General features: G+C 40.4%; 1 protein-coding gene across 1 annotated transcript; it reads left to right on the top strand.

The window, feature by feature from the left end:
* The first annotated feature begins 23,801 nt into the window (after positions 1–23,801).
* Positions 23,802–24,782, top strand: Ccdc54 (coiled-coil domain containing 54). The gene has a single exon (XM_036203466.1). It carries the CDS (start codon positions 23,802–23,804, stop codon positions 24,780–24,782), a length of 981 nt encoding a protein of 326 aa, XP_036059359.1.
* The last annotated feature ends 1,241 nt before the right edge of the window (positions 24,783–26,023 follow it).

The raw sequence follows: 26,023 nt of genomic DNA, 5'->3' as shown, positions 1-26,023 counted from the left end.
GAAATATCTTGAACGAAGCACAGTTATTTACTTGAAGAGATGTTGATCTCGTGCCTCGGTTTTCTGAATCCCCTATGGACCTCTTCCATTGCGTGCTGTGTCTTTTGGATTTTATATCATCTCATTTATTTTATGTGCTTTTTAACTGAGTGCCAGATATTATGCCTAAAACATTTCCTAATTTAAATTCAGCCTTCTGTTACCCTTTCTGGGATGTAATTTCTAGCCTTTTGGGACATGGTTAGGGGCCCTAAGTCTGGAATCACCTTTATTATTTGAGGCTGAGATTACTTCAAGCTCGTTTGAGTCATGGAAGAGCTGGCTTCCATTTTCAGTTATTCTCCCTACTCCTGAAGTCAGCTGTTCAGGGAAAACATTCAAAGCACAGGGACTCCACCACTTCCTGCATTTCTTGGTAAGCCCTTGCCTACAAGATTTTGGGAGAAATGAGACCTAAATTAAACATACCATCAACCAGAGAAGGATTCAATTTGTTTCTTCTAAGACTCAACTAGTACTACTAAGCCACCCTAGCCCTTTCCAAAATCCCAGCCTAATCCATGGATCTCAGATTGTTTTCAATATTGATGGATGCTGAGATTTAGTCTCCTTTTCTCTGACATTGGATTTGCAGTCACAGTAGCCTGTCCATTGTTCATGACTCTGGTATTACATCACAGAATTTGGTTTATGTTTTCTGTCTTACTGTGAGCCCAGAGACCAAAGAAAGCCTTCCTACTGCAGGATTTATGCACAATCTCGTCTTATGGCGGGTCCAAAACTAAAAGTTCCCATGTTCTTGATTACAATTTACCCTTTTATGAGCTTATTTTGAAGTAACATACTTGAAATAGTTAACATACTGAAGCCAAGTTTAAGGTTAAAATTCTTATAGAAAAAAAAAAAAAAACTATTAGTGAATAAAAGAACATACTTCCACTACTGGAAATTATACAGTTTTTCAAGATAAATAAAATCATTAATCTCTGTCTTCTTTTTCATTTTGTTCTAATAGGTTTTTTTTTATGACTAATAGGCCTCCAATGAGTCAGCATACTGTTGCATTCTCATATTCAGATGGGTAGGTAACCACAGCAGGTATTTATTTAACATAAAATTCTAATGAAGGAGAGGAGGTGGGGAGGGAGAGAGAAATTGATTTACAAAATGCTAGCCATCACAGGGCTTCTGTTCTCCAGCTGTGGAACCACCCACACACCTCACCTGCTGACTCAGAATGAATGGAGTTTTCAGTGATAATGAATGAACAGGAAGGGCAGAAACCCAGACTACAACCTATGGAACTAACTATTACTTTTTAAAATTGAAGCAAGTAATTTTGTTTCTTTTCAAGATCCATATCCAAAGAGTTGGAATATATGGGAAGAGACGTAGGAGGTATTCCGACATCCTAGTAGCATCATTCCAAATGGCTTTCTTCTGACTAGTAATTCCGGTTTTAACTATGAAAACAGTACTACTGTGTCAACACTGTGAGTAAACTGTGCAGGCCACAGAGGCTTCAACTATAAAACCCAAGAGATTAATTGGCAATTTCAATACCATTTCGTCCTGCTGCCGCAAGCATAGCTAAAGCATAGCTGAGTTGCTTCATGGCCTTCCACATCTTTGCTGAAATATTAGTACCTACACCAGTTGATCATGGGGCTTGGTGATATCTTATGTCCCTAAAATATTCAGGGTCTGGGAGATCTATTGGGTTATCTCCTCTTTGCTATATTTTTCTTTTCCAGGAAGAATACTACCCTTAAGGGCCATCCTTCAGTCACGTTCCAAAATAAACCTTATGAGTTCTGAGGGAACAAGATGTCACCATCAAATCCCTCCCTCAGGGCTTGGGAGATGCTGAGGAAGAGGAAATAGTGTTAAGAACCAGAGGGGATGAAGGATACTGTCGGCCTTCTAGACACAACAGAGCTGGCACACGTGAATTTACAGACTGTGGCAGCATGCACAGGACCTACCAGGTCTGCACCAGTTGGGGTCATAGAGCTAAAAAGAAAAATAGACACTTGCCCCCATCCCTAACCCAGAAACTATCTCCAATTGATAGCCACTTGCTAATGGAAAATTAATTTTCTCCAAGAGAGTCTCACTGGGGAAAGAAGCTACTCTTAAGTGTAGGTAGGCTGCATGTCCAGCAGTAGACAGCCAGTACAAAATGAGCTCAACACCATCTTTGCGGGTTCTTTGTCTCTCATTGTTAATTCAGAGCATTCTTTTTCATCTTTTTTGCTGTTGGTGGTGGTTTTTTTGAGACAGGGTTTCTCTGTGTAACAACCCTGGCTGTCCTGGAACTCACTCTGTAGACCAGGCAGGCCTGGAACTCACAAAGATCTCTCTGCCTCTGCCTCCCAAGTTCTGGGATTAAAGACATGCACTACCATGCCCAGCCATTCTTTATCTTCTGACAGACCCTTTGTATTCATTATGACTTCCTGTTTTGTGTTTTTTATGAAAGTCCTATGTGTGGGTCTGCATCTCTACTTTTAAATTAAAATTTTTTAATTAAATTTCAATTATACATTTCTTGAGCTTTATCTTTGGCTCTTTTTCCTGTTTGTTTGTTTTGCCCTACTCTGATTTGTTTGGGTTTTATTTTATTGTATTTTATTTTTTAATTATTATTCCTTGTAAGCCTGTTTTCTAAGGATTGACAGACAGGGTGGGGTGCCAGATGGGAGGAGAGATCAGGAGAACTGGGAGGAGTAGGGGGGAGGGGAAACCGTAATCAGAATATATTGTATGAAAAAAATTCTCCTTTCAATAAAATGGGGGGATTGTGAGTTCAAGGTTGGGATAGCTGGACACAGTGAGATGGTGAGATGGTGAGACCTCCTTCTCAAAACAAACAAATGTTTTCTGTTGGGCAACAAAGAGAAGACTACATGATTATCACGCCAGCATCTCTAGGGGTGGATGCAGAAGGTTCAGTATTTCAAGGCCAGTTATATAAAGCCATAAAATGGGCTCAGAGCCACCCTAGGCTATGGAAGATCCTGTTTCAAAAATGATATATGAATTTTATACTGAAATAGTTAATATTTAGAATAATAAAAGCTTTAAAAGCACAACTCCTTTAGACAGTGCAACCATTCAGGTATCTAGCCAGCTAGAATACCTTGTCACACCTAAGGGCCTCTGCATTCATAATCACCTTTGGAAGCTATTTGCTTCTTCTTAATATTTAATACAATTTTAATTTAAAAATAGTATTTTAATGTGCTGTTTAATAAGAATTTACTGGCCATTTAACTAGTAGCAAGTACTGTGCTGGCTCAGCAAATCAAAAAGAATGCAGAAGAGGGGGTTGCCCCCCAAGGAAAGGCAAGCTAGTAAGACACAGCATAGATCAAGCACACAGACACTGAGCAAGAAGACGCATCTGTAAACATCAAGGTGAAAAGATTTCTGCGGCATTGCTAACAGAAAGGGTATAGACCTTTCTGTGTTTTTCCTAATCCACCCTCGCAAAAATAATAGATTACACGTATTGATTTCTGACTACCATATGGAACAGGCACCGTGTCGAATTCCTTAAATATCTTATTTAGTGTTCACAAAAACCCCAGAGGGTCAGGACTTTTAAAATTCCATTTTCTAGATAAAAGGGATTAAGAGATTGACTTGAGCTCTCACTGCTAGAAAAGCCACAGAGCCCAGGCCTGGGCGGTGTTAGGGAAGAGCCTGCAGCCCCGCCAGTACACTGCTCCCTGAGCCTCTGAGCCGGCTGCGCGTTTGGTCCAGATGGAAACTATCATAGATAAACTGGGCACAACACCCTCTGTCTTTTCTGGGAACTCTTACTTCAATGTGTGAGCCCACCATCTTTATTTAAAAGCTTCCTCAAAGGCCTCCCGGCTCCTTCATTTCGGAGACAAGACAGACCTTTTTATCCTTGCCGTTCATGTTATTTTCACACGTAATAAATGTTAATGCTGTTCTTGTGAGATGCGCTGCACATGCACTTAACTTAAGGCATCCAAAACATGCATACTGGACTCCATCTATAGCATAGCAATGATTTGGATTTTCTGGTGGATGCATGAAGTTCAGGACACAGTCCCTGCTCAAGAATTTACAGCTAGGCTGCAGAGAGATGAAAAACAAACACATGAAAGGCAGGTAGTTCAAGAGTTACTCTACACACAAAAATAAAAACAAAGCTTACTGCAGGATCATGTTGATGACTTGTTAGGTTGTGGTAGAAAAGAAATCCTGTAGTTTTGTTCGTTTATCTTGGTTTGGTTTTGGGTTTTTCAAGACGGGGGTCTCTCTGTGTATGGAGCTCTGGTTGTCCTGGAACTCACTAGGTAGACCAGGCTGTCCAGGAACTCAGAGATCTACTTGCCTCTGTCTGCCAACTGCTGGGATGAAAGGTCTATGCCACCACCGCCCAGCAATTCTATAGTATTTTAAAGTGTGAAATGAACCAGGGAGATGGCTCAGAGGGCAAAGTGGTCTGCTGCCAAGATTAAGGGCCTGAGATAAGTCCCAAACTCACAAATGGAAGGGCTGAATCTTAGTTCATCTCTGGCTCCCACTTGCATGCTTTGGATATCATACAGTTCCTTAGTCACCTACTTGGTTGTTTTGGTTTGGTTTGGTTTAAGATGGAGTCTCTCATTGGCCTAGAGATCATTAAGAAAATTAAGCTGAGTAACCAGTGATCCTCAGAAATCCTCCTGCCTCTACTTTCTCAACAATGGGGTTATAAGTGTCTGTAATCATACACGCTTTTTTTACAATTAGTATTTGTTGTAGAATACTGTTGTAAGGTGTGTTACTTTTGTTTATGTTGCATTTGTTTAACTCTGTGAAGATGTGTTACTTTGCCTGTCTAAAATACATGAAGAACATAAAATAAAAAGCTGAACAGCCAATAGTGAGGCAGGAGAGAGAAATAGGCAGGGCTAGCAGGCAGAGAAGACAAATGGAGAAAGAAGTAGCCAGAGAAGAGGGAGGACTTCAGGGGCCAGCCACCCAGCCACCCAGCCAGACATGGAGTAAGAAAGAAAGAAAAGACATACAGAAACAGAGAAAGGTAAAAGCCCCAGAGCAAAAGATAGACAGGATAATTTAAAGTTAAGCAAGTCAGCTAGAAACAAGCCAAGCTAAGGCTGAGCATTTATAATTAAGAATAAGCTTCCATGTGTAATTTATTTGGGAGCTTGGTGGAGGGCCCCCCAAAGAGTAAAGAGTAAAAAACAAACAAGTACTAGGGTTCAAATTTGTGTCATCAAGTTTTAATAATTAAGATATTTCCCCAGCCTGCTTTTTTCTTTAAAATTTTTTAAATTATTTAATTAATTTATAGACAGTACAACTGTCCTCAAACTTGAGATCTGCCTGCCTATTCCTTCCAAGCATTGAGGTTATGTATGTAAACCACTACACTCAATCTAAGATTGCATTTCTTGGGGTGAAGGTGGGCTTTTTTTATAGAAAAGCAAAGAACTTTAAATATATAGCACATGCAACAAACTCTGTGCTGTCTAGTTTTATGTCAGCTTGACACAGAGTGGAGTCATCAGAGAAAGAGGGAGCCTCAGCTGAGAAAATGGTTTCATAAGATCTGGCTATAGGTAAATTTGTAGGGCATTGTCTTAGAGTTTCTATTGCTATGAAGAGACACCATGACCAATGCAACTCTTATAAAGCAGAAACATTTAATGGGGTGGCTTTCAGCAATTCAGTCCACTATCATCACAGTAGGACACGGCAGCATGCAGGCAGGCTTGGTACTGAAGAAAGAGCTGAGAGTGGGGAAGGAACTACATCTTGATCCCACAAACAACAGGAAATAGTTTGAAACACTGGGTGTGGCTTGAGCATATATGAGGCCTCAAAGCCCACCCCCACAATAAAACTCTTCCTCTAACAAGGCCACACCCACTCCAACAAAGTCATATCTCCCAATAGTACCATTCTCTATGAGCTTATAGGGGCAATTACATTAAAACTACCACAGATATTTTCTTGATTAGTGATTGATGCAGCAAAGCCTAGCCCAATGTGCGTGGCACCATCCCTGAGCTGGTGGTCCTGGGTTCTATAAGAAAGCAAGCTGGGCAAGCCCTGAGGAAGAAGCCAGTAAATAGTCCTCGTCCATGGACTTAGCATCAGCTCCTGCCTTGGCTTCCCTCAGTGGACTGATACTCTTGGTCATGTTGTTTGTTACAGCAATAGTAGCTCTAACTAAGACAACCCCTCACACCTAGATGCATGGATTATGTTGCTCGTAATAGCCTTGTACAAAAATCAAGATACTGATTCAGAATTTCCTGAAAAGAGCTTCTCATGATCACTTCCTGTGGAACTAGGGAATGTGCAGAGACAATTTTGTCATCATTAGATTCAGAGACTTTGATGTAGGAGTTGAAAGAGGGAAAACCAACCAACCAACAAACAAACAAAACAAAAAACTGTGAACTGGAATGAACTGGCTTTAGGGAAGAGACAGTGTTGAGCCAAGCTTTGACATCATAGAAATCCTTTTACTAATGCTCAAGTTTGTTTTAGCCTAGGTGACATTATTTGCTTCACCAGTCTTTAATGTAGGCTGAGTTTTCTGTAGGAATCACCTGCCAGCTCTGTCCTGCCACCTGGCTCCCAGATAACCATACAGAAACTTATTATTAATTATAAATGCTCAAGTGATAGCTTGGGCTTGTTTTTTAACTAGGTCCTATAACTTAAATTAACCAATTTTCATCGATGCATTGTTGCCCCAAGGCTGGTTTACCTCATCTACATGCTTTCCATCGTATTTGCTCTGTGTCTCACAGCATCTCCTCCTGACTCTCCCTTTTTCCCCCTCAGTGTGCTCTCTATTCAGAAAGTCCTGCCTAGCCACTGACCACTACGCTTTTTTATTAAACTAATCATAGCAGCATATATTCATACAGTGTAAAGAAATATTCCACCCTTTAAGTTGGAATATTTTAGCCAGAGGAAAATAAAGGTGGAAAATGAAAATAGATGCACCACCAACTACAGTTAGTGTAGGCAGAACCATGAGTGAGAGCGATTCACACATCACATTCTTTGTAAGAAGCCCTGTCGGCATCACTAGCATTTGATAACTGGTGGGATGGCACTAATAGTTTCATCCCAAATTTCCTCCCTTCCCTTCGAGGCAGTTCCATGACTATGTGATGCAGTTGCCTGGCTATTGTTACACATTCTGAACAATGTGTCTTCAAAGTTCCCACCAGCAATCTTCTCATTGTGTTCAGTCTGTGGCCCAGCTTGCCTCAGCTGCCATCAAGAGAAGTCAGTAAAAGAGCTCATGTGAACAGCAATGCTGTTGCTTGTGTTTCTCCATGTGGAAGACCTGCTTCCACCTTTTCCTTCCAGGGTACTCTTGAAGAGATTTAGACAGAAATACAGAAGGGAGAGAGAGACAAATAGAAACACAGGATAGCCTCAGGAGGACCTGGATCATTATCCACCACCCCTTCTGTCTCTTCTAAAGGGCTTTTTAAAGGAATGCCAAGGGGTGGAGCAAAGGATCTCCCCTTAGCACAGACAAGTGCAGACCTTTCCAAACACCTGGTGACCATGCACATAGTCAAGCAATCTTCTAATGCATCTCAGCTAGGTAAAGCAAGCTCAGATCTCACTAGGAACTTTTGTGGGCCTCCACACCTCAGGAGGCAAAACACTTGTGCTTCCTACCTGCCAGATGCCTGAACTCTCAATGACCGAAAAAGTCTGTCATTTGCATTAAGTAAGATGTCCCTCTCCCTACTATGTGAAAATAATTACTATTTATATATAGTTCTGGCTCTCCTTTGTTCTCATGGAGCAAATTGTTTGCAGGCTCCTTAGAATGTTGGGTAAGACTATGTCAGCTCTGTGGACTTCCTCTGCCCAATGTGTCTACTTTTCACAGATGTCATCCTCAGTAAACTGAGTATGCTCCCAGCTCTGTCTCCGTGCTTCTTCCCCCAGAACACCGCTGATATGTCTGTATTCAATACAGATGCCTACACAAAGCTCTTTAACTCATTGACTTTCTGAATGAGTTTGTCTACATTAACGTGTCATATACCCAACCTAGATTCTCCAAACGTGTCCAGGCCTGTCCAATCCCATTTTAGCCCCAAGTTGAAACTTTTTTCAATAAAAATTTATAACATAGCTCTGTGTACTAAAAGAATGACTGTTAGGATATTATACATTCACAAAACACTCATTTAAGAGCACAGATTCAGTGCTCAGCCATTATGAGCACTCAATACTCCTGCAGAGGACCCTGGTTAAAAGCCCAGCACTCACATGCCAGCTTACAACTGTCTATGACTTTGATCCCAGGAGATCCAGAACCCTCTTCTGGCCTCTAGAGATGCCAGTCATGCAAGTGGTACACATACACATATGCAAACAAAACACTCATACACACACAAAAGAAGTCTTATAAAAAAGAATAGAGGTTATCATGCATAATACATTTATATAATGGTAGAAAAATACTCTTTTTTAAACAAATGCTATTTTTTAATACTGGGGTGGGGGCATGCCATGATGTTTGTGTAGAAGTCAGAGAACAACCTCTGAGAGCTAGGTTTCTCCTTCATCATGGGTTACAGAGATCAAACTCAAGAACTCAAAAAATCAAGTGCACATTCAATGATCACATTCAAAAGTCATCAGACGCCAGGCGGTGGTGGCACATACCTTTAATCCCAGCACTCAGGAGCCAGAGGTTGGTGGATCTTTGTGAGTGCAAGGCCAGCCTGGTCTACAGTGCGAGATCCAGGACAGGCACAAAGCTACACAGAGAAACTGTGTCTCGGAAAAAAAAAAAAAAAGTCGTCAGGCTTTCAAGGCAAGAGCTTTTAGCCACTGAGCCATCTCCTTGGCTGGAAAACTAGTTTCAAACTCATATATGTCTTGTAAATTAATATATATCTAAAGACACTACTCACTACAATCATGTTGGGGTTTTATTATTGTTGGCTTGCCTGCTTGCTTGTATGTATATATGATTGTTTCTACAGTGACTCATGTAGGCCAGGTTAACCTTGAATTCAATACATAGTCAAGGATGACCCTGAACTTCTGATCCTCCTGTCCCCAACTGTGCTAGGATTCCAAGCTTGCACCACAGCATCTAGTTAATGCAATGCTGGGGACTGAACCTAGAGCTTGGTGCATGCTAGACAAGCACTCTACTAACAGTGCTACAGTAGCCCTAGTCCTCAGACTGTTCTTTTTAGCATTATTAAGAAAACCATCTTTAATTAGCTTGTGGGCACAATGCTAAACTGTAAACTGAAGTAAGAGAAACCCAAATGTACATCTTGGATTCAGTGGAAAGCTGTGTTAGGAGATGAGAGAATTTGTCTGGAGTCAGATTACTGGTGCATTTCCAGGAACTTAAGCACACCTTAATAAGTGATCAGACTCTAATTCCTGGATGGCTTTGCTTGCCGTGTGATAATTCACAATTAAATAGGTAATATTTAATTTAAACTGTTAATAGACAAATGTTGGAGAACAATGAAGTGTTTTAAAAAAACTTCAAGCATAATAAGCGTATAAAATTGGCTTACATTACTAAAGTGGTGTAAAACAGAATTTTTGACATTTGGTAAATGGAGGGATTTTCAGCTTTAGAAATCTGGAAATTAACTCTACCTTCAGAAAATAAGGCATGTCTTCTCTAAGGCTGGAATTGGAAATACGATATCACTGTGTCAAGGGCCCTCATATTTCTGAAGATGGCCATGACTCTAACAGGTGTGATGGCATGACTGTTTAGTGAGGAGGACTCGGTGTCATCTTTGTTCCAGAGTCTGAGACTCCCTCAGATCTGTACATGTCTTTGCCCAGATAGTTCCTCTACTTTCTGTCTTTCAGAGGTATTGCTTCCTTCCAGAGTTAATAATGGAGCAGAACCAGAGCCTTCCATTCATAAGTCCTGAGCTCTCCACACCATTTCAGCATGCCAGACTCCAGAGCATCACATCTGTATTAGAGTAGACACAACCTCCTAATATTGCTTAGGGAGGGACCACCTCCCACACATGCCCTAAGGAATGCAATAGAAAATAAAGACAAGAGGGAGAGAGACAGTGGGAGCAGAGAAAAGGTGAATTGTTCATGAACCTTAACCCTGTTTGGATTCTGGGAAGGATTTTAGACTATTAGAAAAAGAGAACCACTATAAATGAGTTTAGGCATCATCTTGCTTTCTTTCAGAGTTCATGGCCAGGAAAAGCCAACAAAATTATCTCCAACGGAATTCCTATGAAGTCAGACCATCAACCCAATGTCTATCTTCTGTCCTCCACACCCATAGTTCATATCCACTCACTTGACACAGAGAATTTAGCAAATTCATGGAAAGATTGGGAGAATTAAGAGATTTTATTGACTGCTTGTTTTATCTGGAGCATAGGCAGAAGAGAACATTGTGAGATAATCTTCACACATTTAGGCCACTCTCCTTTTGTCCCACAAACTCCTTTTAGGCTAGTCTGGCAGCGTGAATCAGCTTCCAAGCTCCCACTCAGCCTGCTCCCTTTTGAAGGGGGTCAGTTGGTTTCACAGGACAGTGGGAGTGCCACCACGAGGCCCAGCTGGTAGCTGACTCCTGGCTCTCCTTCTTTCTCAGAGCACTACCCACAGTGTTAAAAGGCAATCCCATCACCCTGGAACATCAAGAATGAGACCTTACAGGATCAACATCTCTGACGGCGAAGAAATGAAAAGAAGAAATTTAGGGGGGAAATGCAAGTAAGAAAAAAGAATAGGTCACTGGGAGCACACCGGTTTCTGCCTCTCACCCTTTCAAATGTTCTATCTTGGACAGGAAAATGCTGGGTTACTAAATTCACTGGGATATAAAGAAGGTTCTCCTATGTACAGCCCCCAGCACACTGCAGGCATTAATTAAATGTTTATCAAGTGCCTGTGGTGGGTCAGGTACTGAACTATTCCTCAGATATTATTTTCTTGTGTAATTCAATCCCTGCCGAGAGTTTTGTAAAGCACTATCATTTTTATATAAAGAAAAAGTAACAAGACATAGAAATTTTTATGAAGCCAATGGAAGCCCAGGACTGGCAATTTCAAGTTACTATCCACTGTACTCTTAAAAACCAGGCAACGTATGGAAGAAATAGAAAAGAAAAGAAAGAAAGAAAAGAAAGAAAAAGAAAAAAAAAACGAGATAATCAAATATGAATTATGAACCTATCTAAAAACAAAAGTTCAAACATATGAAGTTACTGGTAATTTTAGGGAATCCCACTCGAGTTATCCCATGTTAATGAGGAATTGAGAGTTCCTTCCTCGGGTCCTTTGTCTCCTTAACAAGATAATTTAAGAACAAATTCAAATGGAAGCTTGAGGATGGTTTTATTAGAGTTTAAATAAAAGTCCCAGGGGCAAGCTATAAATCTTGGGACCTGCTTACAGGGGTAAAAATAGATACGAGAAAAAAAAAAAAAAAAAAAACATGCCATTTGAGATAAACCAACATGGACGTCAGCCACACAGCAGATAAGCAGATAAGCAACCACAGGGCAAAGGGACTTTAAAGACAGAGGGTAGTCCAAAGTCTGGGAAAGCATGCTGAGTGAGGAAAAGGAGAAACGGGAAGAATTCACTGTTCTGAGTAATTCAGGAAAGTAGACAGACATACAAGGCTACCTGGCTACAGACATTCAAGGGATTATACTAAGACTGGGAATTCTGGGAAGGGGAAGTACATTATCTCGTCCAAGGGATAATTATTTCTCCTTCCTAGGAGTGGTGCCTTAGCCTGGTGACTGGCACAGTCCAACTGGAATGTTGGGTTTCCACCCAGGCCCAAGATTGTATCCTTTTGACCCAAAGGAAATAGAGTAGTTTTCCTTTAATGGACCTTTATTGCTGCTAATGTTAGATTTTTCTAAATATAAGTCACACTAACTAGGCTTTCCTTGGGTTTTCTCCAAAGTCCAAAGCTAAGTAATGCCACTTGAATTTATAATTACTGCCAACCAGCTTACTTTGTGGGGCATATGAGACAGTTAACACATTTTGCCATTTTTTTCACTGTTTTCTATCATTGAAATAAGAAAAAATAAAACATATTGCAGATCAGAGATCAAAATGTCACTCATGGGATGGATGTGACCTACATGTGTGGCAACCATAGTCTTCCTAATACCCAATCTCAAAATGACAGTGAATCCCCAAACTTCAATCCTGTCCCACACCTACTGGCAGGTGCAGAGTTCAGCCGTTCCTACAGGAAAATGTACATGGGCAGGCAGGAGGATCCCAGAGCAAAAAAAAAAAAAAAAAAAAAGTAGGAAAGAGATGAAGAATACAGAACCAGCTTCCAGTCCCAAACTCCACAACAAGGGAAGGATAAGCCTCCTCAAGAGGATGGAGAGAATGGTAATGTTAATTCCGATTCTTGTCCCTTTATTTGGAAACATAAAATCTAGAAAGAAGATATCACCGTGCCTCTATCTCTCTGTCTGTCACACACACACACACACACACACACACACACACACACACACACACCTTTATCTGCATTTGCAGCATGCTGGTCTCAGGCACTTCACTTCCTGATCATTGTATTCGCAACCATCAGTAGGAAATAAGAAATGAAAAGACATAGTCCTACTGTGGGTAAAATCAGGGTTTTAAAAAGGGAACATTTCCCGGCCACTCATATTTTGTGTGTAAAATAAATGTGTATAAACATGTAAATGATGCAGAGGGGAAGACAAGACAACTCTCAACAGAGTCAGGATTAACTACATTAATAGCCAACGGTTCTATTTACATCTCAGAAGGAAGAGAAGCTGCAGCAACTCACTATACCACAGAGGTGACTCAGCATGTGGAGAGGAAGGAGTGAACCCCAAAAGGGACCAGGGACCATGGCAGATGCTGTGTCTGATGATACCGATGGAACTGAAAAAACACAGAAGAAAAGACAAAATTAAAAATAACCCTCAAAGCCTCACTTCTACGCTCCCCACTCTGGGAAATTAGGTTCAGGCCTAGGGTGACTAGTGAGTGCAAGCTGGAGGAGCCCCAGTGAAACCAGTCAGCTCCCCACAGCTCTGTAAGATTCAGCTCTAAGGGTTAACTTAGGAGATTTGCAACCACTGTTGGCAAGTTCTGTCCCTGCCAACTATCTGGATTTCATGATAAAATATCGGCCATATCAAATATTTTGTTTCTCAGGTCTTAGCTACTTAGCAATAAAATCTGGATACACCATTTTCCAGTTCTGACTGACCCCTACACATGGCTATTACAGGAACACTCAACACATTCCCAAATGGTCACCAAAGATACCTACATCACTCTCCAATAGGCATCTCAGTTGCTTTGTATCAGAGGCTTACAAAGAACTCCCAGGTTTTTGCCAGCTCTCTTGCTACAGGCTTTTACTAGAAATGAGGCACAAGACACTCTACAAATACGTGCTGATCGTCTATGGGTTGGTAGGTTGCATGGCAGAGTGAAGAGCAAACCAAATGAAGCTCCTGGCTGTGTGGTGGTCCACACTACCTGCAAGCTCAGCAGTAGCAGTACCTGTCCAAATCTTAGCCACTCAGAAGGATTCTTCCAATTGACACTGTCCCTACTCAGACACCCCACCCCCATACCACATGCTTGAACCACGACTAAAGGCTCCAGACCCATTCAGAGCAGACACCCTGGATCCCAGCCAATCCTCACTTTCCCTTCTCCTACCATCAGAATTAACCCTGGGAATAAACTGTGGTTCCGTTGATGGTTTAGAAAGTAGGACTGAGAAAGGTCTAGAAATTACTCTGAAATCAACATGCTTATCTGAGTGTATGTTGTTTCCTGACAAAGCATGCAAAGCTTCCATGGGATTCTCAAAGCTCAGGATCTTCTGTGTACGTGATCTCATCACTGTCAAAATAATTACAACAAGCCTGTACAGTTATTTCATTTCTACTATAATTTCTAACAGTAAGGAATAGAATTTTCAGAAATAAAGATTTTTTATGGCTTTGGGGGAGGAGTATGCATGTATACACATGTATATATGTGCAGAGGAGGGAGGGGGTATGCATGTGTAGATACGTATATATGTACAGAGAATAGTATGCATGTGTAAACGTATATATGTACAGAGGAGGGTATGCATGTGTAGACATGTATGTATGTTCAGAAAAGGGTATGCATGTGTAGACATGTTTATATGTACTGAGGAGGGTATGCATGTGTAGACACGTGTATATATATATATATACTGAAGAGGGTATGCATATGTAGACATGTATACACATAATGAAGAGGTTATGCATGTGCAGACATGTGTATATGTACAGAGGACTCTGTCCTCTGTACCTATGTATGTACACATGCATGTGTAGTATGCATGTGTGGACAAGTACATGTGTGCAAAGGAGGGTATGCATGTGTAGACAAGAATATATGTGCACAGGCCCCTCTATCATTCTCTGTTCCATTTCCGTGAGAGAGAGTCTCACTGAACCTCAGCTCACCATTTCTTGGCCAAGCTGGAAGCCAGTGAGCCTCAGTCATCCTCCTGTCTTGTCCCCTGTCCCATGCTACCCTGCTCAGTGCTACGGTAATTGTCATGGATAGTCATGCCAAGCTTTTTGAAGGTGTGCTGAAGTCAGGTCTTCATGCCTGAACAGCAAATACTCTTCTTACCTACTGAGCTATCATATCCCCAGCCTCTATTCCTAGCAGTATGGTTTTTTTAATTGCTACCAAAATGTCAAAACATAAAGTCCAATGGAGACTTATTTATTTTAAGATATAAAATGTCCAGGAGTTTCAGTGGGTTCAGTATGGTTTGACTACACCTCATGAAAGAGAAGCTTGTGCACTGCACTAGAATGAGTTGTAATTAAGTGTTAACACAAGTTACAGTGAGAACCACGGCTATTGAAACCCAAACGTGAAGCTGAAAAATTATTGAAATATATCCTTCACAGAACTGCCTTGTTGGTCTATATTTCTGTTATTTGATACTAAAAGTACTTCAAGGCCATCAGTAAGCAATTCAAATTTCCAAGAAGAGATGGACCCCCCAAAATAAATATTCTCAATCTTAGAATTAGGCATCTGCAAATACTTTTTTTATATTCTAGTTGACTTTTGGCATACTAGAAGCATCTGCACTGGTGATACATGTTTTCAAGAAAGGAGATTTCAATAAATATTTAAAGCAGTGAATAAATACTTCCTCTCTTGGATCTCAGTTGTAAAAACCTAGTTTGAAAACTAAGGGGCAGGGAAAGGAACAGCCTCCACTTTATTATTGCCTTTGGGTGTTACTTATTTTGTATGTAATCAGAGTAAGGAGAAAGAATGCATTTAGAACGTTAAATAGTTCTTCGTTATCTAAACCCATGCAGGAGCAGGAATGCAGGTAGCTTGAAACAAAGAAAGGAAATTATTCTAATATCAAACTACTGAAGCAAGAAACAACATGCTGCTAGTTCCTAGTTCTTAAAGAAGAGGCAAAGTATGAGTATAAAAATTAAATGCAATAAACATTTTAAAGTTGATCCTTATGAGTCTCCTCCACGTCTGTCCATGAATTAGGGCTGCTGACTGTAGGGATGAAATACAATGGGAAAAAATACGCCCAGAACAGAGAGTATATAAATAGCAGGGGAAAAAAAAACAAACTAGGGTCTAGTGATAAATACTTACTTACTTCACAGAGATACTGGTACCAATTCTTTTGGAAATAAAATGCCATAATAATAGCTATTTTTCAGGGTGGTAAGGCTCAAACAAAAAATACCACAATGTTTCACACTGTGATCTTTCAAATTTTAGAACATGAAAGAAGCTGGATTTTGTAGTCCAACATATTATAAAACATAATAAATGAAAACTCATCACAGTTTCTCCTTAAAATTAAGGGAATATGCCCAGATAATGAGCTCCACATTATTTATAATTAAGACAAGGAAAGTTGTCTAATTCCTCTACTTTATGATTTCTGGGTTTGTTTACAGTCTCCTAAGTGATTATGACTTGTTCTGTGCCTTTCTTCTTTTTTGATGCAGTGCAATCAAGAAATAAGACAGAAAGGTGACACTGTGCTGCATTCATCAAATAATGTTTTTTCCAAAAAAAAAAAAAAAAAAGAAAGAAAGAAAGTCTACTAAATGATTAAAGACCAAGGAAACCGGAGTGTTTAACTCACCAGTTCCACTGATGGGGAAGTGATTGGTTAAGCCAAACACAGCTCTTTTCGTTTTCTCGCCCCCTTTCCAGGTATTTATTTTTATGACTACATCAATTCCGCACATCAGGACTTAGAAAGCAGTGCCAGAGGAGTGTCAATCATAAGATAAAGGGAGCAAAGGTGTAAAGGTAATACTTGAAAAGGGAAGCCCAGCGATGAAGTTGAGAATTACAGAAACCAGGCAACCTCGTATAATATATTACCAGGGAAAGCCAAGCATAACAGAAGCATGAAGAAAGGTTGAGGGGGTGGGATTACATAAAAATACCAATATAGCCGAGAGTCCTGAACTAAATGGTGAGCAGTATGTTTAGATGAAGTAGAGAAGACTCGTTTTAGATTTGGAGTTTATAATACAAGATGACATAAATAATGAGATAAGTACTTGAATACCTAAGCAGAGAACAAACGAATTCCCCTGCAATCCTACAGGGGCAGGAAGAACACAGTGATTGCTTGTGCTTCTCTGGAGGCCTTAATGTGCTGTGTAGGGGGAGTATACTACATACCTTAGCCACCTCTAGAGTCTGTATCATTAACCTCAGCCCTGGTACCCTCATTACTGACTCTGCTTCTTACCTACGCCATAGTTGTTTCCAGACACATAATTACCAGCATCTCCCCAGTCTCCATTTACCTCTTCTGCCACTTAACTGCTTCTGGCCTTTGGGGAAGCAATTAATGAATCCCTGTGCTGAAATCGTTCAATGACATTGGAGGGATCGAGAAAAAGTTATTCCTTTTATAGGGCCAGCCACATATTTCCTACCACCCATAGAAACTGAGCTAGGAAAGTCTCAGTGGAGTCTTTGACAATCACCCACAGGTATATTCATTCATTCACTCATTCATTGAATAAAGACTTTTAAGTAATCATATTGGGCAGCTTTGCATCACTTCAACTAAATACCTAGCATACACAATTTAAGGGAAAAAAAGATTTATCTGGACTCACGGTTTCAGAGATTTCAATATAAAAGGTCAGCTGGGTTCATGGGTTTGGACCTGAGATCAATCAGAATATCATAGCAGTGTCTGGAGGGGGCGGCTGCTAGCCTCTTGCCATTGAAAACGCAGAAAGAGAGGAAGAGACCTCCGATCAGATGATGCCTCCCATCAGCTCCCACCTTCAACAATTTCCACTACCTCTCAATAATCTGTTTTTCAACCTATTGATGGAGCCAGGAAAGATGGCTGAGCAGCAACAAATACTTGCTGCTCTTACGTAGGACCCAGGTTCAGTTCCCAGTACCCACATGATGTCTCCCAGCCTTTGAAACCTCCAGTTCCAACAGATCCAATACTCTCTTCTGGCCTCCCATGGCTGTTGTATGCACATGGTACACGTGAACTCTGAAAGCACATGCACATGGAAATGAATAAATAAATAATTTAAAAATAATGAAATAAAACCAACTATTGATGGTTTCACCCACTGATTAGATCAGAGTCTTCATAATCCTGCCACTTTCCATAATTCCTTCAGTGGCCAACCAAGCCTTTAATATATGAGTCATTTTATGATGACATTTCATACCCAAAGCACTACGAGCAGAAACCATATGCTGAGTTTTGTGACACCGAGGCACCGGAGGGTTGAAAGCATCATTAGGGGATTCACTGTTTAGTTGCTGAGAGGGCTGTCCAACAATAACAATCTAATATGTAAATCCATGACAGGTAGATCCTCAGCCAGATAGGAGCTCTGGAAAGACAAGAGAATCTGAACAGGAAGGAAGCAAAAGTGTCATAGAGGGCTGGATATTCATAGAGGATATGAGGAAGTTTGCCAGGGTAATAAATAGAAGTAGAATATTCCAGGAAGAGTCCATACAATTTTAGTACTAGTGAGAAAGAAAATTATCATTATCAATTGTGTGTGCATGCCTCTGTGTATCTATCTGTGGTTGAAACTGAACCAGAGGCCTAGTGTGTGCTGAGTAAGTGTGCTACCATTGACCCTCATTCTCAACCTTCATTCTCAATTATCATGTGAAGGACAGTTACGCTTCTACATTTCCACTAAATGTGTTCACCATAGTAGGTTGGCTTCTGGCTTCCTAGGATTTTGTAATACTGCCAGTGACATTTATTTCACTGTGTGTCACTCTGGCCAGGTTGCTTTACCAGTTTTGCTGAGTTCCAGCACTTCCTTCTGTGGACTGTGTATCAATCGGCTGACCTACAAACTACATCTCTGCTTTCCTGATTTCTTTCCTAGTATCTGTATTTTTCATAGCTGAAATGAAAGGGAAAAAAAAAAGCAGAAGATGATTTCACCTTCAGACCATTCATAAATCCTTGGCTTATGTAAACATCAGATTTAAGCTCCTTGGTTAATGTTCTAATTCCCTAGGGTTAGCTACTCTGATCATTTGAAAAAACTTCCGAGTGGAGGGAGCAGGTTCTTGTAAATCTGGCCACATAATTTCACAGGCAAAATAAAAGAGCCAATAAATTCTCCTAGTTGCAACCACTAGGGCCGTGTTAGTATTAGATTACTATAGGTGTACCATGAAGTCTCCCAGTAATGCCCAGTTGCTAGTAAAACCATTAACTATCCCATTCTCACTTAAATGTGTGCACATTAAAAAGAAGGTTAATTAGGATGAATATATTTGATATACACAATCTTGACTCTGTCATAATTAAGTTTTAACCATTATACCCATATACACCAGTGTCTGGGAATAAATATTATTTATTATTAGAAACATCTCTCTGGGGGTTATCTCACACCATCTGCCTGACCATGTTCAGGCAAGAGGCCCTGTGTATGAGGAAGCAAGCTGCTGGTTTGTCCACCTGCTGAGTTCCTTATCACCAAAACGTCCCATCCACTTGCTGCAGTGAGTGACAGGCACCCACCCTCTGTCTTGGTCATATTGAAAGAGAGAATGAAAGACAAAACTGGGAAACTGAAGGAGTTGCCTGAGTTGAAGCCTCAAACCCTTGACCATTTTTCTCCTTCCATTTGGAGGAAAGAAAGTGAGAAGACGCTAAGAGAGGAGGGGGCAAAGGTCACCCTTTCATCGAACACTTGAACTTCCAAATCTATAAAATAGATACGGTAATTATCCCTTTTTACACACTTAACAAGGAAGGCAGTCCATCGTCTGCGAGCATCGTTAGCAATGGGATGGATCCGATGGGATTCCAACTGTTCTGGCTCCCAACACCATTCCTGTGAAAACCAGACTCTTATTAGAACTTTTTCTTAGAAAGATTCCCAACTAGGCTCAACCGTACTTCATTCTGAAATGCCTGCATATCCCTAGTGGGAACACTGAGAAAGGAAGTCAAGTCAGCTCGGATCTGTTTTCCACTCACTTGTTGACCACCCCAGCTTCACCAAATCCTCACAGTCAGGACCTCCGGGGACGACCTTCACTGTCTAACAAGCCCCAAATCTCAGTAACACTAACGAGTATCAACCACAGCTAGACATGTCTGTCTGAAACCTGCTAGATTAATGTCTCAAAAAGTGATTAGAATCCACTGATTTTTTTGTTGTTGTTGTTAAAAATCTGATACCTTTCCAATGTTCTACCATTAACTTAGCTCATTTTTTTTTTTTTGAGCTGAGGATCAAACCCAGGGCCTTGAGCTTGCTAGGCAAGTGCTCTACCACTGAGCTAAATCCCCAACCCAACTTAGTTCATTTTTACTTATGAGTTAGAACTAATCCAACTTCTCAAATCTTGACAAATTTCTACTTCAAATACCTTAGGTAAATAAAGTATCTACATAGAGCTTTAGTCTTCTCATATTGTTAAGTAAATAAAAAATTTTAATAAAAAGTAGTTTTGCTTATACTGTGTTTTTTTTAAAAAAAAGTCTATCTTCTCCTAAGTTGTGTCAAATATGTGCATTTTTATCATGACTATGTGGCAGTAGAGATCAAACACATGATCTCTAGAACTGGAATGCAAAGATGTGAAATCTGACCATTTTTTTTTTTAGCTGTATCACCATGGGGAAATATTCTAACTTCTCTGAACTTTACATAAATAGGTAATATTTGTAACTATATGCCATGATTGGTATTGTCAACTTGATAGGATCTAAACTTACCTAGGACACAACCCTTCAGGCATGTCTGGAAGTTTCTAGATTGGAATGTTGGAAGTAGGGAAACCCACTTTAAATGTAGACAGGACCACACTTTCGGCTGCAGCTCTGTACAGAATAAAAAGCAGCTAAAGCGCCATGTTTATATCTCTCTGCTTTCTGATGCAATGTGGCCAACTGTCTCATGCATCTGTGGCCATGCCTTCCTTCCCCACCATGGTGATCTGTCCGTCAAACTCTGATCCAAAATAATCCTGCCTTAAGTCAGTTTTGTCGAGTGTTTTGTGACAGAAACAAGTAATACATGTTCTGTGTCTGGGAGACATTGAGTGAGTCTTGGCTGATACTTGAAAGTGTAATTGCTACAAGTAATCAATCACTCTAATTTGAAAATATCTGAAATGTGCAAGTGCATTATCTACAAACCTCCTTCAAACATATTCAATATTAATAATATTTAATTTGACAATTAATGAATTTGATAATGTATTATAATTCAGAGACATCGAATTAAGCATTTATTACTTTGATATTTCAGCTTTCATTTAGTATTCCGAGTCCATTGTTTGTTTTCCTCTCTGTTCTCAGATGTTTGTATTGGCCCAAGAAATCTTCACTGGTCCTGCACTGCTTCTGTGGAAGCTGATGGATAGAATGGCTTTGGCCAAAGAAAAGAGGACCATTCTAACCCTAATATTTCTGGCTTCAGTCCCCATGCCCATCATAGCCTGTTTGCTGGAGAACATTTTATTTTACCAGCAAGAGTCTGGAAAGGTGACTAGCCATTTTAGACAGAGCCAAGCAGCAATTCAGAAAAGGAGAGTGAGGCAAAACCCCAGGTATAGTCAGTGAGCCAAAATTCTTAAATCACTTTTGGCTAAGTTCAGAATTTGTACCAAAACCTGTGCCAAGACCGACCCTGTAATTTGGCACAAATAGGAGAAATGGTGATTTTGGAGCAGGTTGTAACTGACATTACTATTTTTAATCCCCTCAAATAGAATTGCTTCTTGAGAGACATACAGGTATTGGATAACATGTCATTTTGATTGCAAAAATGTTCAAGTCTTATATGTTCAAAGAATAAAAATTTTACCTCCATGAATCAGATGGACAAAATATTATTTAGTATTCTGAAAGATTCAGGTTTCCAAGACGGCTTTTACCCTCAGTGGTAACAGTTCTCCAAGTGTGGCAGATGGTGAACCTTGAGAGTAGAGATGTTTTAAAATAACACAAAGGCACCACTCACCTTTGTGACTTGCATTTTGAAAATGCATTGCAAATGCAGTGGTGAACCATGCTGGTTGTCCCTCAGGACATACCAAGGCTGTAAAATCAGAAAGGACCAATAATGAATGTATTCTGTACCACCACCCAAGTAAACAGGGGTGGGGGAGAAAAAACAATTTCACTCAAAAAACGTTCTTGATGAAGCAGGAATAAAAACGTATTAGCTCTCAACCCTTTATATTGTGTACAATGTGGAAGTAAAGATGTGTGTTCCACTGCTTCCCAAAGTCTGATGATTGTCTAGAGAAAATTCTGAGTTACAGACCAAACTAGACCCCTTTTTTTCTCAAGAAATGCCATTTACATCTGAACATATGACTGGCAACAATTATGGTATCCATAGTTCGGGGCATTTGGTAATCTGTTTTTACTAAAAAGGGACATGAGAAACCTACTACTTCAAAGAAAAGAGCAAACTTGCTAAGTTTTAAGCTTTTAAGCTAAAATTACAGTTTGGGAAGATTTGCATTTACCACAATATTTCACAATCCTAAAGGGCTTTCTTAGTGAAACTGGAAGTGGCATTAATGTATGTGGTGTGTGTGTGTGTGTGTGTGTGTGTGTGTGTGTGTGTGTGTGTGTGTGAATATGAGAGCGAGGAGTACAAGCAGAAGCAAAAGGAAGACACTGTCTCCTTCACCCTCTATAACTCTCTGCTCATTCCCTGGAAACAGGATCTCTCACTGTGCTGAGAGTTCCACGTTTAGACTAGGCTCACTGGCTACCAAGCTCTCAAGGCTACCTGTCTCTCTTCCTTCAACCTGGAGTTACCACACAATCACGTCTGGCTTTTTAACATGGGTGCTGGGAAACTGAACTCAGGTTCCCATGGTTGTCCTCAAGACTCACACAGAAAGCACTCTTATCCACTAAGACATCTACCCAGCCCAAGACATTTTGATATTGTATAAGAAAACCAATCAATACCTGTAAGATCTGCATAATTCAATTTACTACTTACCTCCTGACCAATGCTGGTTATCAGACATCCACTGAAGACCAAAGATAAGCCAATGAATTTTAATGTAATATGAAATTCATTGATGTGGTCAACGCTTATCCATAGTGAACAACTTCTTAAACAATTGCCTTTTGTCAAGTTTTAGTGGGATAAGCAAGAATAATACTGCCAATTACCTAAAAAGACTTACATTTTTCTTCAAATGACAAATCCCTACAAGGCCACACTTTCTTCCTACATTTCAACTAAAACACATCTCACAAATGTAGAAACATATACATAAGAAGGTAAGTGTCTTTGGTTAATCTGGGAATTTTATTTAATTAATTTGTTTTGGTTCATTTTTGTGGGTAGGAGGTTGTTTGTTTAGTCCTGGCTATCCCAGAACAAGATATGTAGGTTGCAGGCTTGCCACAAACTCACAGAGATCCTCCTGCCTCTGCCTCTGCCTCCTGAGTGTTTGCCACCATGTCAGGCCTACAATAGAATTAGGGATAAGGTGGTAGGATGTTTGTTTTGAATTCCCAGAGGCCTAGGTTTGATTCCCAGTATCACGTAAATTAGGTAGGTGCTACCAGTGTGACTAGTCTTAGCCCTTGGTAGGTGGCGGCAGGAAGATCAGAAGGTCAAGTCATCCTCAGCTGCACACAGCATGAGACAAGATTGGGAAACATGAGACCCTGTCTTAAAAAGGAAAAAAAAAATTTTATATATATAATTATGTTATTTATATTATATGTAGTGAGTTTTTATTTAAACTAAGGAAGACTTCTTTTGTGGATTTATAATATGGAATACAAGTAAGTGTAACTCACCTAAACAAAAGCTCTGTAGTTCTCTAGCATTTTTATAAGTGGGAAAAAAAAAGCCACCCTGTTACAAAAATGTTGAGACCTGCTGTGCTAGGCTCACCTGTGTCCTAGACCAGGGCCATTGTGACATCAGTATCCCCTGAGGGTCACTGGAAGTATCACATGCCATGGGCTGTGAATTCACAAAGCTCTGCAGTTAGGCTGCCTTGGAAGAGGTAAACCACCCTTCCTAACCTGCCTGTTGCTGCCTCGGATGTTCTCCATGGGATACTCAATGATGTGACCAGGAAAGAGCTCCAGCAAATAGGAAGAGAAAGGTCATCCCACGTAAAAAAGAATCATTTCTTCCCTTGACTCCTGCCATGCTTCCCTTCACTTTGTGTCTTGAATCTCAGTGAGGAAAAAAAAAAAAATGTACCGATTTCACACCAGAAGAATAAGAGCCGCTGCTGGACGTGTGTGGGTTTCAAATCTCCACAAGATCAGGCGATCGCTTAAAAATGTTTACCAGAAATATAAGACCCAGCATTCATACTCAACTAGCTACCCAACAGTGGCTTCTTATGACTGTGACCAGGATGCTTTCAGTTTGGATGAAGAAATGAATCTGACAGCCACACTGCAAGACATTAAATCGGGACAAATGGAACTCCTCAGCCAGATGGCTGGCATTGTCAATGCAATATCAAATATCCAGGAAAAGATGGACCATTGTCAGAAGCAGATGGAAGTCCTGGAAGTCAGAATAAACACCAGTGAAGACAGACAAAGCGCAGCCACCAAAGACATCCTCTCCATGAGAGAGGACATCGACACTCTGAAGAAGAAGGTGACGGGGCTGGAAAGCCGGAATTCTTTCTCCAGTATACACTGCCTAGAGGTTCTGGAGGAGCAAGTCAGTAAAGAATTTGTACAACTGTTCCATAAGCTCCTACAACTAGAAACTCCAAAGGACACAAACCCTAAAATCTCTTCAGCAGAACTAAAGAGGGTGGTGCCTCATTATCCAGAGCCCACTGGTCAGATTAAGGAAAAAGCAATGTCTCCTCAAACTAAAACTCCACAGAAAAGTAACAGCCTCAGGAATGCATCCACGATTTGTGAAAAGGCAAGGTCACATATTTATCTTTACCCTGACTTCAGTACATGGATCAAGCTCACTTTTGTTCATGGAGGAAAATGGAAGTTTTTCCTCAGTGCCACCAAGTTAGAGGAATTTATCCAATGGCTTCTGTCTAGGCCAGCCATGCTTCCCGAGGAACCACAAGTCACATCCCAGAGAGACTGTGCCTTCACTGGGCCCATTGAGAACTTGACCACAATCTGTCTCTCTCTTTTCAAGTGTATTTACTCTCTTTTTTGTTCCTCAAAACAGGAAGTAACTCGTCTTTAGAGTTATTTTCTGCTTGGCTTGGTACGAAATAAATGTAGCCCATTGGCTTCAAAGCGTCATACGTGTACGTGCTGTCTGTGAACTCTGATTTGCGGACTGTGTATGTGCCCACCGTCTATAAAGTTACTACACAACTACCGTTAAGTTGTATCATCTCATTGGACTATTGTGACCCACTTTCCACCAATGTTCTTGTCCTCTCCAAAGCAGATCATGAAGACTCGCCTTGTGTCTGCTTTCACAAATAATTAGAAGCAAGAATGAAAGGGTCAAAAACAAAATAAAACAAAAAAACAACAACTGTGGAACACTTGGGAGCCTCCACATCAGTCCTAGTGGCTTTGACTGATAAAATCTGTGATTTAAGACAATTTGAACAATATAGAGGGAAAAAAATACAGGTTGTCAAAACCACTAAAGACAGGAATATATTGGGGAAATGGCTCAAACATTAAAGACACTTGCTTTTCTTAGGAAGGACCTGGGCTTGGTTCCCAACACACATTAAGCCACTCACAACCACTTGTAACTCCAGTTCCAGAAGATCTGATGCCCACGTCTGGCCTCTGTGAGCATCTGCATGTACATGGTATACATTCATAAACTCAGGCATATGTACACATTTTTAAAAAATGTGAAAACATATATATCAATGAAAGGCCAACTTATTGCAAGGAAAATATTAAGTACCATAATATTTTTTTTTCTTTCAAGTTCACCTTCATCCTTATTTGTCAGTTAGATGTGGGAGGAAAGGCAAAATACAGTTTGGCATATCTTTTTACATTTTCTTGAAAGGAGACAAATCCTATGCCCTGCACATTTGCTACAGAGGAAAAGATTAAAACTAAAGCGATATTTGTCCGGGCGGTGGTGGCACACGCCTTTAATCCCAGCACTCGGGAGGTAGAGCCAGGTAGATCTCTGTGAGTTCGAGGCCAGCCTGGTCTACCAAGGTAGTTCCAGGAAAGGCGCAAAGCTACACAGAGAAAGCCTGTCTCGAAAAAAACAAAACAAAAAACCAAGCCAAAACAAAACAAAACAAAAAACTGAAGCAGTATCTGTGAACTAAGTAAATCTCATCACCCTGACTATAGACCTTTACCTGGCAAGGTATGTCTCCAAATGCGATATTATTTGAGGGCAAGCTTCATTTTTAGATGTCATAGATACTTGACACTATAATGTAGTTTTTCTAAATATTACACAGAGCAGTGTTTAAAAATGTCTTCCTCACTTCT

Source organism: Onychomys torridus, chromosome 12 (assembly GCF_903995425.1).
Source record: "Onychomys torridus chromosome 12, mOncTor1.1, whole genome shotgun sequence".
Taxonomy (NCBI): domain Eukaryota; kingdom Metazoa; phylum Chordata; class Mammalia; order Rodentia; family Cricetidae; genus Onychomys; species Onychomys torridus.
The sequence above is the reverse complement of the archived record's forward strand: the minus strand, read 5'-3'. Positions and strand labels throughout refer to the sequence as shown.